This window comes from Pan paniscus, chromosome 18 (assembly GCF_029289425.2).
Source record: "Pan paniscus chromosome 18, NHGRI_mPanPan1-v2.0_pri, whole genome shotgun sequence".
In the NCBI taxonomy this organism is placed as follows: Eukaryota; Metazoa; Chordata; class Mammalia; order Primates; family Hominidae; genus Pan; species Pan paniscus.
In genome coordinates this window covers 15,337,480-15,353,166 of record NC_073267.2, presented here as the reverse complement: position 1 = coordinate 15,353,166, position 15,687 = coordinate 15,337,480, and the positions used below count along the sequence as shown (strand labels likewise).

Sequence of the window (15,687 nt, the reverse complement as noted above, 5' to 3'; positions counted from 1 at the left end):
AGACTCCGTCTCAAAAAAAAAAAAAAAAAACAGTTATGAATGCTTGTGAACATAACTTTAAAATATATACAGGAAAGCTAAAGGAAAAGTCTGATGTAACACAAGTATATATTGACAAACCACAATCTTGGTGGGAGATTTGAATATATTTCTCATGAGTCAGCAGATCAAGTAGATAGAAAATAAGTATATAAAAGAATTCAATGACACAATTAGATACATGTAATAGAGATTACATACTCTTCAAAGCTTGTAATAAGTCAACTCACAAACACTGATTTTAAGTCCTTCCAGAAAGAAAATTTCAATAAAATAGGGATATAATAAGTCACTTCCCTCCTAGGGCGATAATGTGTATAAAAGTGTTTAAGGTATAAAGCCTTAGAAAACATTTGTTCCTTTTAATGCCCTGATGTGTTTTATCCTAGGAACGGCAGCAGTAGGACACACAGACAAGATTGGGAGATTGAAAGAACTCTGTGAGCAGTATGGCATATGGCTTCATGTGGAGGGGTAAGCTGGTGGTGAGGCTGGTGGCTCCATTCGGGCCTGCACAGAGTCCTTATGAGGACTGGACATCCAGGCTCTCACTTCGGTGACATTTATCACGAAGGGCTCTTTGGGTCACAGATCACAAAATAACCCAAATTGGCTTAAGCCCAAAGAGATCTTACTGGCTCACATAACTACAAAGAGCAGTGTTATGACTGCCTCAGGCACGACATCAACCAGGATCCAGTGTTACTCCCACCTCTGCTCCCCCAGTCACAGGCACTGGGCTTGGTTTCCTCTATCTGTGGACAGATCTTCCTGTTACAGTGCAAAGTAGCTGCAGAAACTCCAGCCTTCTTTCCAGCTTCGTGGTCAGCTGGAAGTCCTAACAGAAGTCTCGTATTGAACCAGCCACTGTGGCCAGGGAGAAGTAATGCTCTGACAGTTCAGGTTCTTTGCTTTCCTCTGGAGCAGATAGTGGTGTCTCCTCCCCATAAAGCTCATGTTCTGCTGGAAGAAATGGAGATGGCGCCCCGGAAGGCTATTGTAGGGCCATTAAGAGAAGCAGGGGGAACGGACGTGGGCAGCCAGAGTAGCCCATATCCACCACATCATACAGGGAGGTTTCTTTTTGATCCCTAAGTAAAGAATGATAACTGGAAAATAAGATCCATGAAAGAGAATAATACTCCCATTATATTAAATGAGCGGGGATAGTTCCTGAGACACATTTTTATTAAAGTGCATTTTCAGGATTTTCCTTCATATGTATAAAGCATATCTTCTGTTGCTGTTATGAAAGCTAATAACATTAAAAATATACTTAAGTGTCAACTTGCAACAGCACAGCCTTTATTTTTTTAAGTACATGGTGAGTAAGCAACATTAAATAATTAGTTCTTGGACTGGTGTTTTTTCTTCCAGTGTGAATCTGGCAACATTGGCTCTGGGTTATGTCTCCTCATCAGTGCTGGTATGTTGTTGATTTACTGAATATTGGTGTTTTTAAGAATGAATTTAAAATCACTCAATCCCTCATGGCTCTTCACAGTTTTTATGAATGGAGGTGGGTGTTAGGTTTGTGTATTCTGATAATCTAACAAAGAGTTGTTCTTGTTTTGGTAGGCTGCAGCTAAATGTGATAGCATGACGATGACTCCTGGCCCATGGCTGGGTTTGCCAGCTGTTCCTGCGGTGACACTGTATAAACACGATGACCCTGCCTTGGTAAGTTTCCACTCACTGGGGAGGGAGTGGGTGTGGCTAATACACATTATTGGCTTTGGGGGCAAAATCCAGAAAAATACAGGAAAAAGTGAAAAATACCCATAATTTCACTTCTATTTCATTTTTTTAAAGAGAAACTTGTAAGGTGAGACTTTTTTTAATGACATTTTATGATTGTATAATATTCTGTCACAATTTAATTATTCTCCATTTATGAACTTATAGGATGTTTTCAGAGTTTTGTTACTGAAATAATGAAGCAGTGAACGTCCTTCTGTGTTTCTAATTATTTCCTTAGAATAGTTTCCCAGATGTGGAATGACTGAGTGGGGGAGTTTTAAGCCTCCTGATCCACATTGCCCAATAGGTTGTAACTTTTTTTTTTTTTTTTTTTTTTGATATGGAGTCTCGCTCTGTCACCCAGGCTGGAGTGCAATGGTGAGATGATCTTGGCGCACTGCAACCTCCACCTCCTGGATTCAAGTGATTCTCTTGCCTCAGCCTCCCAAGTGGCTGGGATTACAGGCATGCGCCACCATGCCTGGCTTATTTTGTATTTTTAGTAGAGGCAGTGTTTCACCACGTTGGTCATGTTGAACTCGCGATCTCAGGTGATCTGCCTGCCTCAGCCTCCCAAAGTGCTGGGATTACAGGCATGAGCCATCGCACCTGGCCACATTTTTTTTTTTTTAATCGTAGTTGTGGGCCAGGCGTGGTGGCTCATGCCTGTAATCCCAGCACTTTGGAGGGTTGAGGCAGGCAGATCGCTTGAGCCTAGGAGTTTGAGACCAGCCTGGGCAACATGGTGAAACCTCATCTCTATAAAACAACAACAACAACAACAACAAAGATTTAGCTGGGCATGGTGGTGTGAGCCTGTAGTCCCAGCTACTCATGAGGCTAATGTGGGAGGGCTGATTGAGCCCTGGAGATCAAGGCTGCAGTGAGCTATGATCACACTACTGCACTGCAGCCTGGGCGACAGAATGAAAACGAAACCTGTCACAAATAATAATAATAATAATGTGGTTCTTGATAATATAGGTCAGCGTGTAAAATAAGGTTTAAGTGATTTCTGCTAAAACACTGCTGTCTTGCTCAGCTAATAATGGCCAGGTGTTTGAGGATGCTCAGAGCTACCTTCGAAGTGGGGAGTCTCCTAGGTTCTGGGATGTGACCCATCTGGGTTTTCCACTGGCTTTTCCTGGCTTTGCCACTCCTGAGCTGTGAACCCTTGGACAAACCGAGGTCTCTGAGTGAAGTTACCTAGAATACTTAGCTCACAGAGTTGTTGGAAGATCACATGGATAATGCAAGCCTAGTGACTAGTATGGCATCTAGCCCACACTAAGTGGGTAGCAAATGGTAGCTGGTTAGTTCTATTATGAGATTGCAATGGCTTTGATTAATAAACCTCTTTTGGCTTTTTTAGACTTTAGTTGCTGGTCTTACATCAAATAAGCCCACAGACAAACTCCGTGCCCTGCCTCTGTGGTTATCTTTACAATACTTGGGACTTGATGGGTTTGTGGAGAGGATCAAGCATGCCTGTCAACTGGTGAGTAGAAGCCTGACATTTAAATGAAAGACTCCTTGGCCACAGCAGAGACAGAAAAACATCTCATTTCTGTACCTTCCATCCAGAGTGGTGTTGTCTGGATTGACTGTCTCGTGAGCCAGAGACTAATCGCCCTGCATGTAAATATTTCTTGTTCAAAGTTCTGGGAGAAAGTGCTGGGTTGTCTGTCCCAGCATTTGTGTGCAGATGAAATCAGATGAAAAGGAACACCACTGTCAGCATGGGATCAGAAAAGAAGTCACAGATGACTTCCAAGGAGTGGAGAAGGGTGCAAAAGGTGGAGGGGTGGGGAGCGAGTGTTCCCCTTGATTGACTGACTACGGTGAGGGAATAGGAAGGTTACAGGGTGGTTATGGAGGGCATGGATATTTTAAAAACCAGCTGGCTTGGGTTTCCAAATTGCAGGGCTCTTGGGGACAATTCTAATTCTCTCTCCATTTTAGGTGTGTTTTAATTGTGAAAAATATATAATTATGCTATATTTCAGTGTTTTAGAGCATTCAGGCTTCTATAACAAAATACCTTAGAGTGGGTAATTTATAAACAACAGACATTTATTGCTTACAGTTCTGGACGTGAGAAGTCTCAGATCGAGGTGCCAGGAGATTCCATGTCTGGTGAGGGCCCGTTCCTCATAGGTAGTGCCTTGCATGTGGCCTCACATGGCAGAAGGGGTGAGCACAGTCCCTTGAGCCTCTTTCAGAAGGTCACTAATCCTGTTTGTGAGGGTTCCATCCTCATGCCCTAATGACCTCCCAAAGGCCTCAACTCATTTGGGATTAGGTTTCCACATAGGAATTTTGTGGGGACATAAATATTCAGATCATAGCATTTAGAAAGCAAAAAAACAGGCTTGGCACGGTGGCTCACGCCTGTAATTCCAGCACTTTGGGAGGCTGAAGCGGGTGGATCACAAGGTCATGAGATCAAGACCATCCTGGCTAACACGGTGAAACCCCGTCTCTACTAAAAATACAAAAAATTAGCTGGGCGTGGTGGCGGGCGCCTGTAGTCCCAGCTGCTCAGGAGGCTGAGGCCGGAGAATGGTGTGAACCCGGGAGGGAGAGCTTGCAGTGAGCCGAGATCGCGCCACTGCACTCCAGCCTGGGTGACAGAGCGAGGCTCCGTCTCAAAAAAAAAAAAAAAAAAAAAGCCAAAAAACAGGGTCATGTTTACTCAGGGTTAGAGCTGAGCCCTCCCTAAGCTCAGAAGTGCGTCACCTCCATTTTCTTACCTGTGAAATATAAATTATATGACAAGGATTGCCAGGATGGCTCGAGGAACGAATACAGGTAGAGCTCTTGCAGTAGTGTCTGTTCATATAGTAAGTTATGCACGTGGGTTGAAATCTTTGTTTTAAATATATTCTTGGGGAGTTAGCACTTCCTCAAGTATCATTTCTATATTTAAGAAACATAGGTGGCCGGGTGCAGTGGCTCACGCCTGTAATCCCAGCACCTTGGGAGGCCGAGGTGGGCAGATCATGAGGTCAGGAGATCAAGACCATCCTGGCTAACACGGTGAAACCCTGTCTCTAATAAAAATACAAAAATTAGCCAGGCATGGTGGCGGGTGCCTGTAGTCCCAGCTACTTGGGAGGCTGAGGCAGGAGAATGGCGTGAACCCAGAAGGCGGAGCTTGCAGTGAGCCGAGATTGCACCACTGCACTCCAGCCAGGGCGAAACTCAGTCTTTTAAAAAAAGAAAGAAAAATAGGCCGGGCGTGGTGGCTCATGCCTGTAATCCCAGCACTTTGGGAGGCCGAGGCAGGCGGATCACCCGAGGTCAGGAGTTTGAGACCAGCCTGGCCAACATGGTGAGACTCCGTCTCTACTAAATATACAAAAATTAGCCAGGTATGGTGGCAGGCGCCTGTAGTCCCAGCTACTCAGGAGGCTGAGGCAGGGAGAATTGCTTGAACTTGGGAGGCGGAGGTTGCAGTAAGCCAAGATCGTGCCACTGCACTCCAGCCTGGGTGACACCATCTAAAAACACACACACACACACACACGAGAAAAGTATTTGCATAGTGCTCTAGCAGTAGTCCCTTCGTTCATCATATGTTAGGATAGTTCAACAGTCTTAAGTATGCTCTGGGCTGGGTGCAGTGGCTCATGCCTATAATCCCAGCACTTTGGGAGGCCAAGGCAGGTGGATCACTTAAACCCCAGAGTTCAACACCAGCCTGGGCAATGTGGTGAAACCCTGTCTCTACAAAAAATACAAAAATTAGCCAGGTGTAGTGGCACACACCTGTGATCCCAGCTACACAGGAGGCTGAGGTGGGAAGATCACTTGAGCCCAGGAGGTCAAGGTTGCCGTGAGCCCAAATAGCACTACTGCACTACTCCACTCCAGCCTGGGCGACAGAGTAGGACCCTGTCTCAAAAAAAAAAAAAAAAAAAAAAAAAAAAAGATTGATGCTCATTATGTTTACAAAAGCACTGCATTTTTTGAAAAGTGTCTCACTGTGCTATTAGCTCACTTCTTGAGATGTGGTTCTTAGGAAAGAGAAGCCTTAGTAACTTAGTTTAGAGACGGCTTGGGCACTTGGGAGATTTTTTCAATTTCCCATGGCTATGGAGTGCGGGAGAATGATGCCATTAACTACCAGACCCTTGAGGTCAGCACAGCTCTGGCATCTTCCTGCAGGCAGAACCGTATACTCCTGAGGATTTGAATGCTGTCCTCCTGCTGACTCACAGGCTAATAAATGCATGTGTTAAACTGCATGGACATTTAGCAGACATGGTGATCTGTATATAGCCATGCCTTATAGTCCACAGTGGAGCATACATTTCCTGAGAGCGTAAATCAGCATTCGCCTCCTCATCCTCCTCTTCCTTCTCTTCTCTCTTCTTTCTCGTCTTCAGTAGTTATTGAGCATTCACCTCAGTGTCAGGCACCATGAAGTACTTTCATGCATCATCTCATTTGATCCCTGCAACTTCACTAGAATGTCAGTTCCACTGATGACAGTGTATTCAGAATTAATTTTCTTTAAGAAAACAAAAAGGAATTTCTTGAGGGGCTTTCTACTGTCCAGTACTCAGTGAATATCTGTTGAATTAATATACTCCAATCCCATGAGTTAGATATGATTAGTGATGAGGGACCTGGGATTGAGACATTAGTCTAATGACACTACATTCTAGACCCTGTTTCTAAGCACTTCCTGTATTGCATATCAACTCATTTAATCCTCACAGCAATGTGAGATACATACTATCCTCCCCATTTTATAGTTGAGGGAACTGAAGCATAGACAGGTTACATAGCTGGTGACTGGCAGATGAAGTGACTTATCCGTGGTCCTGCAGGTGATGAGTGGCAGCACTGTGCTCTTACCACCAGCTCTTGAGCGTGCTGCATCCTCTCATTTGTCGTTGGTCTCCCCTAGTGTTCAGTACTGTGCCTTGCACGTGTTTATACTCAGTAGCTTTTGAATGACAGACTTACATTGCAAATACAACAGATTTCCGTGTCTTATTAGAAACTGCTTTTCTTGAATTACTACATGTAACTTGAAAGATTGGTGAATATTTACAGATGTTGAAATACAAAAACAGGTGGCTGAACTTAGAAACCACCAAGTGGCAGGTGACTTTGCCTGACATCCGTGTTCACAGACCTCCACAGCCCCTGGTGAAAACCACTTCTTCATGTCCCATGTCCATCTAATTACATGTGTTATTTTTTGTCATTTGCAGAGTCAACGGTTGCAGGAAAGTTTGAAGAAAGTGAATTACATCAAAATCTTGGTATAGTATATAATTTCATCTGTTTTCAAAATATAACTTTTTTTGAACCTCAGCAACTTAGAATGATTTTAGAACTTTAGAATGATTTTCTCCACATTTCAGTGGAATTGTGGCAGCTCCAGTAAAAAAAAAAAACAAAAAAAGACACAAAAAACAAAAACAAAAAAAACCTGCCTATATTTATACAGTGAGTCTGAAGCGAAGAAATTTGAACCATACAATGTTTAATTCCTATGGTGCTTTTCATGTACTTCATTTATTGTGTTAAAGTTCAGAATTGCACAAAGATAAACACCATCGACTTCAGCTGCCCAAGGCCTTGGGCACACTCCTCTTCCCAAAATGAAAACTCACTTTGTGCCTCAGAATGCTTTGGGCTTCTCTTTCTGCAACCTTCTGCCATCAGTTTTCATTTGCATGAAGTGGGAGAAAGAGAAAAGCAAATGGCCCTGCTCTTGTCTTCTGATATCTTCCTGAAGTGAATCCAACAGATTGTTCCCTAGGCATAACTAGACAAGGAAATAAGGACTTAGGAGAGAATGAGGATCAGTTCAGGTTTGAAAGTTTTTGTGTTTTGCTTCATGGTATTTTAGAACTTCAGGAAATATATGTCAAATTCTGATTTAAATAGGTTCATTGAGTGTTTCTTTGACAATTCTGCAAGGTATGCTTAAGTTTAAAACTAACATTTGAGTGTATTTGGGGTTCAAGTCAGTAGGTTTATTTTTCTTTTAGAACATGGTTTGGTTTAAATACAAAAAGTAGCCGCGCATGGTGGCACACGCCTGTAGTCCCAGCTACTGGGGAGGCTGAAGTGAAAGAATTGCTTGAACCCGGGAGGCGGAGGTTGCAGTGAGCCGAGATTGCGCCTCTGCACTCCAGCCTGGGTGACAGAGACCCTGTCTCAAGGAAGAAAAAAAAAATACATGGTTTGGTTGAAGGGGGTGTGGCTACTCTGCCTTCTGAGTGGGAGTCTGGAGCCAGTTGAACCGAGTTCTAGCTCAGTGGGGGTTCTATCCTTGGAGGAGGAAGTGGACCACTGGAGAAGCAGAAGGGATGAATCTAAGTTCAGAGGCCTGGGCTCTGCTCTGAGCAGTGCCACAGGGTGGCCCTGTGACATTGAGTCATTTTCTTTCCAAGCCTGACTGTCAAATGAAAGTATGCTGGTTGGTCTCCTTTGATTGCAAACAGAGAAGCAAATTATGGCCTAGATTGAGCAAGCTGTTAAGAATCCAGGCAGTGCTGGGCCCATCTGCTTTCCTGCCCCTGCCATGTTGAGCGCACTTGGCTTTTCCTCAGTCATCGCTGCTCCCTTATTCTCAAACTGGGGGACCCAGTGGTGCTAGTTAATCACCAGTTGTTTTGGAGCATCTCTGTAGGCCACACTGGCCCAGGCAGAAAGCCTGCTCTGTCCCTTCTTCCAATGGCTGTTTTTTCAGTAGAGGATACAATAATTGGCTAATACCATGAGGCATTATGGCCTGTGAGTCCTCATCATCACCATCACCATCCCAGCTGCTGCTTGTGAAATTCATGTGTGGTACTAAGTACCTTACATGAATTATTTCATTTAACCCTCCCAACAGTCTCCTTTGTACGTGCTGTTCTCTCTGCCTGGAAACACTGTTTCCCACCCCCCACCCCCAATTCTTCTGTTTATTTTTTTTTGAGACAGAGTCTCACTATGTAGCCCAGACTGGAGTGCAGTGGTGCGATCTTGGCTCACTCTAACCTCCGCCTCCTGGGTCCCTGTTCAAGCAGTTCTCCTGCCTCAGCCTCCCGAGTAGCTGGGGTTACAGGCACATGCCACCATGTCCAGCTAATTTCTGTATTTTTAGTAGAGATGGGGTTTCACCATGTTGGCCAGGCTGGTCTTGAACTCTTGACCTTGTGATCCGCCCGCCTCAGCCTCACAAAGCGCTGGGATTACAGGCGTGAGCCAAAGCGCCCAGCCTCCCCAGTCCCAATTCTTCTCATGACTGGTTTCTTATCTTTCAGATCTTAATTCAAATCTCACCTCTTCAGAAAGGCCTTTCCTGGCCACCCTAAGATCATCTCCCACCGTCAGACATCACTCCATCCCCCTGGGTCGTCTTCATCACTCTTACTACTATCTGAAATCAAATCTGTTTGTTTTCTCCTATAGAAGGTTTGTAAAGGCCTTATACAGACTCACCACTGTGCCTCACCTGGGCATTAACACCCAAGACCCTAGCCCTGAAAGCCCAGTGCCAGGCCCCAGACATGCTCCCATCCCCTGCCACTCAGCTTACAGTCATCTTTCCGTTTCCTCTTCTTTGTGGATTCACCTTTTTTTGGGTGTGAGCCCAGCCATGGTTTAACCTTTTTTTGGTTCTTGGTTATATTTAATCCAGTATTTCAGATATTCAGAATTGACAACTTCAGTGTTCACTCAGTCTATCACGTTACTAGAACCAGAAGTGTCTCTAACCCTGTATACTATTTCTTACACACTTTGACATTTGAGACCACTGAGTTCAAAGAAAGAAAAGATGATCATAATATTCATAGCAGTCTTGGCACTCACCTCATTCTGCCATCTCCTAGCTGAGGATGGGAGAATGGGCGGATTATTTTGTTGCCTTTTTGTTCCTCCTTGCTTATTGGGCGTGCTCCCCTATTTAAATATTAAGCACCGCCCCCCTGCCGCCCGCCGCCGTACCTTTAAAAGTATCACTTTTATTTGTCTCTGTGAAAGTTAAAGATGATAGATGTGAAGGCACTTAGCACAGGACTGGCCCCCTAAATAATTGGCAGATTTGAATTCACATCCTGCTTGGTATGAATACTGTCCACACGGTCCTTTGAAAAGTTAGTAGAAAAGATCTTGGGCCACTGCTTCTTGTCTTTCCAAGTTAGCATTTCCTGTTGCGGCCCTACCAGTGAGTCATCACACTCAGAGCCTTGGAACATAAGTTTTATTACTAGAGCTATGGTACTGGGATTGTTGGATGCTTAGAGATCTTCCCCCCCAGGGCCACCCACACGCCCCTACAGTACCACAGAGCCTGCCAAGGACATGGATGCTTACGGTACCCTGACCCCATGGCTTGACCAAGTCAGGGTATACTGTTTGATGCAAAACAGGAACTCGCTGTTGGATTATCATAATACATAACGCAGTGGATGTTTTTAACTGTTAGGAAACCCACTAATGAAGTTAGTCGTCTTCGGCCTGTCTTTAATAATAATTAAATATATTAGAAAATACACAGATCCAGTTCTCAGCTGTGCTTGTCTACATCACCAGCAGGACTTGCATCTTGTTCCGAAAGTTTTGCAAAGGGGAGGAAAGTACTTGTTGCCCCCTCTTTTTTTCTATGAGTATGAAAAATTCTAGTTGGCCAGGCACGGTGTCTCACGTCTGTAATCCCAACACTTGGAAAGCCAAAGTAGGAGGATTAATTGAGGCCAAGAGTTCAAGGCCAGCCTGGACAACACAGCAAGACCCCATCTCTAAAAAAAAGTTTAAGTTTCAATAAATCCTGCATAATTTCTGGGATTCTTGAAAGCATGGGCTCTCTCCGCACTGAGTCTAGTTTCACTGCTTCTTACTGGTTTTAATCTTTAATGTTAGACCTATGTTTATCCCTTATTAAAATTTCCCCCTGCTTTAATTTCAGTGTACCAGTGTCAAACATCTTATAATTCACAGTGTACTCTCAAGGCTGGCTCATAGTTATTTTTTAAAATTTTACTAAACATTTGATTTTTCTCTAGCAACTGAAATTAACCTCTGAACTTTTTAGTGTGTTTATTTACAAATAGAGCATCTCTAAGCGAGTTTTTGAACTCAGCATTTCATTTTGAAGGCGTCTGGAGTTTAATGTTACTTGGTGATATGAGACTTCCATTCTTCCAGGTGGAAGATGAGCTCAGCTCCCCAGTGGTGGTGTTCAGATTTTTCCAGGAATTACCAGGCTCAGGTCGGTGAATTTTAAAAGAGGGTTATTTTCATATCTGTGTTAAAGGCTTTGAATTTGATACCATTTCAAGTTAAATAGTTCAAAATATTTTTATTGCTGACAATCTTCAGTCAGCATTTCAGAAAAATGTAATAATTTTCATGAAAACTACAGTCCGAAATGCCTTAGCAATTTGCTGATAGTTTGCGGTGATTAAACCAGGGGTTCCCAAATGCCAGTCCCTGGACCAGTGCTGGAATGGCTAAGAAAGAGTTGCTTGAACATAAAGATTTGTGGGTCTTACTTCCCACGTATTTGGAGTCAGTAGGTTGTGCCCAGGAATCTGTATCTTAAAGAATGACCCAAGTGCCGCCAGTCTAGTCCAGGGCACCACTCTTTTTTTTACCTGGATGGCCATTGTCCCCTCTCAGCTGACCTCTGACTTTCATACATTCTACACAGCCCATTCCAGACCATTCTTCACCTGGCAGAGTGAGGGTTATAAGTGGAAGTCACATGGTGTTGGAACCGGAAAGGTTCCCTTGTCCCCCTCGCAGGGCATGTGATGGGGGTGTGGCTCGCTTCTTCAGTGCCCCGATGCTGCTCAGACCTCTAGGAGAGCATACAGACGGGCAGGCTGTGGGGCTCCGACCCCATGGCAGCATCTAGGGGTGAATGTTTTACAGCTCCTAAGGCTCCAGTGGGCATGTGTTACAGTGTGCTCTTTTAATTTAGCCGTCTGTAGGCAGCTTGTTTTAGCTCACTTAGACCCCCTTCCTTATCACAAGGACAGAGGGATTAATGTATCCCAGGTTCTTGTCTTGGTGTACTGGAAGAATGGGATCACATGTGGGCTTGGAGAATGAGTGCAAGGTTTTATTGAATGAAAGTAGCTCTCCGCTGATGGGGGAGCCAGAAGGGAGACAGATTTCCCTTGGAGTTGGGCCGCTCAGCGGCCCTGGCCAAACTCCGCCTCGTCCCCGTGGTTGATGGCCTGCTGGCTTGCCAGTGCCTGTCGGGGTGCTCTTCTGCCGGCCTGCTCTCCATGACCAGCCGCTTGTGTCGTTTTCCACCAATGTGTTCCTCTTGCCATCCAGCCACTTCTGTCTGCCCACTAGGGTCTCTGGTTTTTATAGGCCCAGGATGGTTGTGTGGTGGGCCAGCGTGGTCTTGGGAAATGCAACATTTGGGGGAAGGCAGGAGTGCTTGTCCTCACCTAGGTCCGTGGGGGTAGAGTCCTAGCCAGGGAACCGCCTTTCTCTCCCCAGCACTTCCCTTCCCCGCTTCTGTGTCATTTAAAGGGATCACGCTCTTCCCTTCCCAGCACTCCCGTATCAGTGTCACTTCCCCGCCCAGAGCCCCTGGGTATCTTACCATTTCGGTCGAACAAAGGCCAGGCTCTCCCATGCCCCATGAGGCCTGCGCACTCTGCCCCGAATTCGCCTCTGCCTTCCCCTCTTCCACTCTCCCTCTTGTTCGTTGTGCCTCAGTCAGACCAGTCTTCTCCGCGCTCCAGAACACTCTGCCCTTTCCTACCGCAAGGGCTTAACACTCGGCGTTCCCTCTGTCTTACACACATTTCTCTCTTCTGGTGCCAGCTCCTCCTCACCATTTCAGTCTCCACTAAGTATCCACATCCTCAGCCTTCCCTGCCTATCCTGCCTGAGGGGACTCCATCATTTTCTATCAGAGCCCCCAGCTTCACTTGTGACACTAACAACCACATGGAGTGATTTTCTTTCTTTATGGTCTGTTTCCTCAACTAAAATGTAAGCTCCAAGATGACAGAAACCTTACCTGCCTTCTGTCCCAAGTGTCGGGCTCTGTGCCTGGCACGGGTTGGCACCCACTGTGAGGCCTAGTTGGATGATCATGGCACTCACAGACCTGGCACGGTGCTTGGTAAACTAGTTAGTAACTTAAAACAATTGCTGTTTCCCCTTGAAATCCCTTGAAAGCAAACCTTTTCAAAAATGAAATTAATAATTCTGTCTTATGTGAATGTATTCAAGTGTTACATAGATCATGAGGAAAAAGAAATGTAGCCCTTCTGTCAGATAATACATGAGAATTCAGTAATACGAGTCAGTGCCCTGGGGCTAATATTGGGATGGGAATGATGTGGGGTTTGGAGGGTGTTTTTTTTGGTCAGCCGTGTTTCTGGGAGTGACTCCCTTTCTGTGTTTTGGTGTCAGATCCGGTGTTTAAAGCCGTCCCAGTGCCCAACATGACACCTTCAGCAGTCGGCCGGGAGAGGCACTCGTGTGACGCGCTGAATCGCTGGGTGAGAATGGCAGTCGCCCGCCTTTCCTTTCAGGTCCCCGTCCGTCACCATCCGACCTGCTGGTGAGGGTGACGCGTGCTCGTGTATGGGAACTGAGGCCCACAGGAGGAGCCGCCCTGCCAGTGCTGGGCCTGCTCTGGAGTTCTGTTCCCCGTTGCGTTACCACCTCACGAGCTGGGTCACCTCTGGCAAGTCCTGGCATTGCTCCCTCACTTTCCTTGCTGCTGTATAAGGCTGTGAGACAACAGGCAAAAGGTGGGCTGCAGGGCAGCTGCGGTGGGTTCTGTTGAGCCTGGGCAGCACAGCCGGGAGCCCCAGGCAGAGTCTGCCGAGCATCTGCAGCTGGCAGTGTGGAGCCAGGCCTGCACCTTGATAGCGTTTTGGGCACTGAATAGCAGCTCTAGGATTTGAGTCTGAAGGGTCTTGTGAACAGTGTGGGATGGCGGCAGCAGCAGTTCTAGCCAATGCTGGACATGCCCAGCCTAGCAGGGTTGGCGGATAAGTCCTGGTACATCCATGCTGGGGCTCAGCACAGCTGTGAGAGACCACAGAGCTGAGTGTCTCAAGCAGAAAGGAACTGGTCATAAACGAAATGAATCAATGCAGGTTACTAAGCAGTGTCAAGTAGCATGTTTTATGACAACAACTACAACTCCCTGCCCGCCACTAGGAGAAAAGACGCTGGGGGCAGACCACATGTCAGCAGTGGGTGTCGCTTAGTAATGTATTGTGGGTCATTGTTATTTTCTTCTTTTTGTTTACTTGTATTTCCTAAATTTTTCTACAATGAACTTGTATTAATAAGAAAAAACCATAAAATTTACTGTTTTTAAAAAGCTGCTCTAAGTAATCAGACAGTCAAAAGAGCAGGAACCAGCTCTCCAGGAGGCTCTTTGGTCTGGGGCCGAGGGGATGAGGGTGGGTCCTGAAGACGTCTGAGTCCCTTGTTACAGGAGGGTGTTCATTGTGTCCTCCTCACAGCTGGGAGAACAGCTGAAGCAGCTGGTGCCTGCAGGCGGCCTCACAGTCATGGATCTGGAAGCTGAGGGCACGTGTTTGCGGTTCAGCCCTTTGATGACCGCAGCAGGTAACCAGGCTTGGTGGACATCCCTTGCTTTTGTTCTGGGGCTGCTGGGTAGATTAGCTTGCCCTTATGATACTCCATTCTCCTAGAGTTATTAGCAGCTCTTTTTGGAGGGGCATTTTCTTTTCTTTTGGGCTAAATTTAGGTGGATTAGCATTCCCATGTAACTTACCAGAATCAGAATGAGAATTCAGAAGTCACCTGAATTGGCCGGGCATGGTGGCTCACACCTGTAATCCCAACACCTTGGGAGGCCAAGGCAGGCAGATCATCTGAGGTGAGGAGTTCGAGACCAGCCTGGCCAACATAGTGAAATCCCGCCCCTACTAAAAATAAAAAAATTAGCCGGGCATGGTGGTACACACCTGCAGTCCCAGCTACTTGGGAGGCTGAGGCAGGAGAATCACTTGAACCCGGGAGGCCGAGGTTGCAGTGAGTTGAGATTACACCACTGCATTCCAGCCTGGGGGACAGAGGAGACTCCATCTCAAAAAAAAAAAAAAAAAAAAAGTCATCACCTGAATTCCTTTTTTGTTGTTGTTGAGACAGTCGGGTCTTGCTCTGTCACCCAGGCTGGAGTGCAGTGGTGCGATCATGGCTCACTGCAGCCTTGACCTCCTGGGCTCAAGTGATCTTCCCACTTCAGCCCCCGAGGAGTTGGGACCACAGGCATGAGCCACCACACTGGACTAATTTTTGCATTTTTTGTAGAAATGGGGTTTTGCCACGTTGGCCAGGCTGGAATTCCTATATTTTGATGTCTTGTGACTCTCGGTTTTCCACTACAAGGGTTCTCACTCCCCACTGCACATTAGAGTCATCCAGGAGCTTTACACACAACCAGTGGCCGCCCACCCCCAGAGATTCTAGAATGGAGCCTGGGGATCTGTGTTTTGGTTTTTATTTTTTTTTAGAAACAGGGTCTCATTTGTCACCCAGGCTGGAATGCAGTGTCTTCACCATAGCTCATTGCAACCTCGACCTCCTGGGCTCAAGCAATCCCCTGCCTCAGCCTCCCAAGGAGCTGGGACTACAGGCGAGCACCACCACATCTATTTTTTTTTTTTTTTCATAGAGACGTGGTCTCACTCTGTCACCCAGGCTGCTCTTGAACTCCTGGCCTTAAGTGATCCTCCTAGCTCAGATTCCCAAAGCACTGGCCACTATAAGGATTGCCTGGCCACAGCTCTAGAGACTTAGTCTCTAAAACTGCAAAAGTAAGCCAGTGAGCCCTGAGGCCCGGCGCTGTCACCATCTCCCTGTCCTTCCTGTGTGGGGACAGCAGCCCACCACAGTACTTCCCTTTCTCTCAGTCATAGGAATGTACAGAATCTG

General features: G+C 46.0%; 1 protein-coding gene across 8 annotated transcripts in view; it reads left to right on the top strand.

Moving 5' to 3' along the window:
* PDXDC1 (pyridoxal dependent decarboxylase domain containing 1) overlaps positions 1-15,687 on the top strand; it is a 66,876-nt gene that overhangs the window by 41,425 nt on the left and 9,764 nt on the right. For all 8 annotated transcript variants that reach the window (XR_008621313.2, XM_055099374.2, XM_055099371.2 and 5 more), the window contains 8 exons: positions 429-513; positions 1,417-1,465; positions 1,618-1,719; positions 3,152-3,277; positions 7,008-7,058; positions 10,942-11,005; positions 13,180-13,268; positions 14,250-14,355. Coding sequence is in view for 7 of the 8 variants with exons in the window: in XM_055099374.2 (XP_054955349.1) it covers positions 429-513; positions 1,417-1,465; positions 1,618-1,719; positions 3,152-3,277; positions 7,008-7,058; positions 10,942-11,005; positions 13,180-13,268; positions 14,250-14,355 (672 nt within the window). In the remaining variant the exon portion in view is untranslated. The remainder of the gene's footprint in view (positions 1-428; positions 514-1,416; positions 1,466-1,617; positions 1,720-3,151; positions 3,278-7,007; positions 7,059-10,941; positions 11,006-13,179; positions 13,269-14,249; positions 14,356-15,687) is intronic.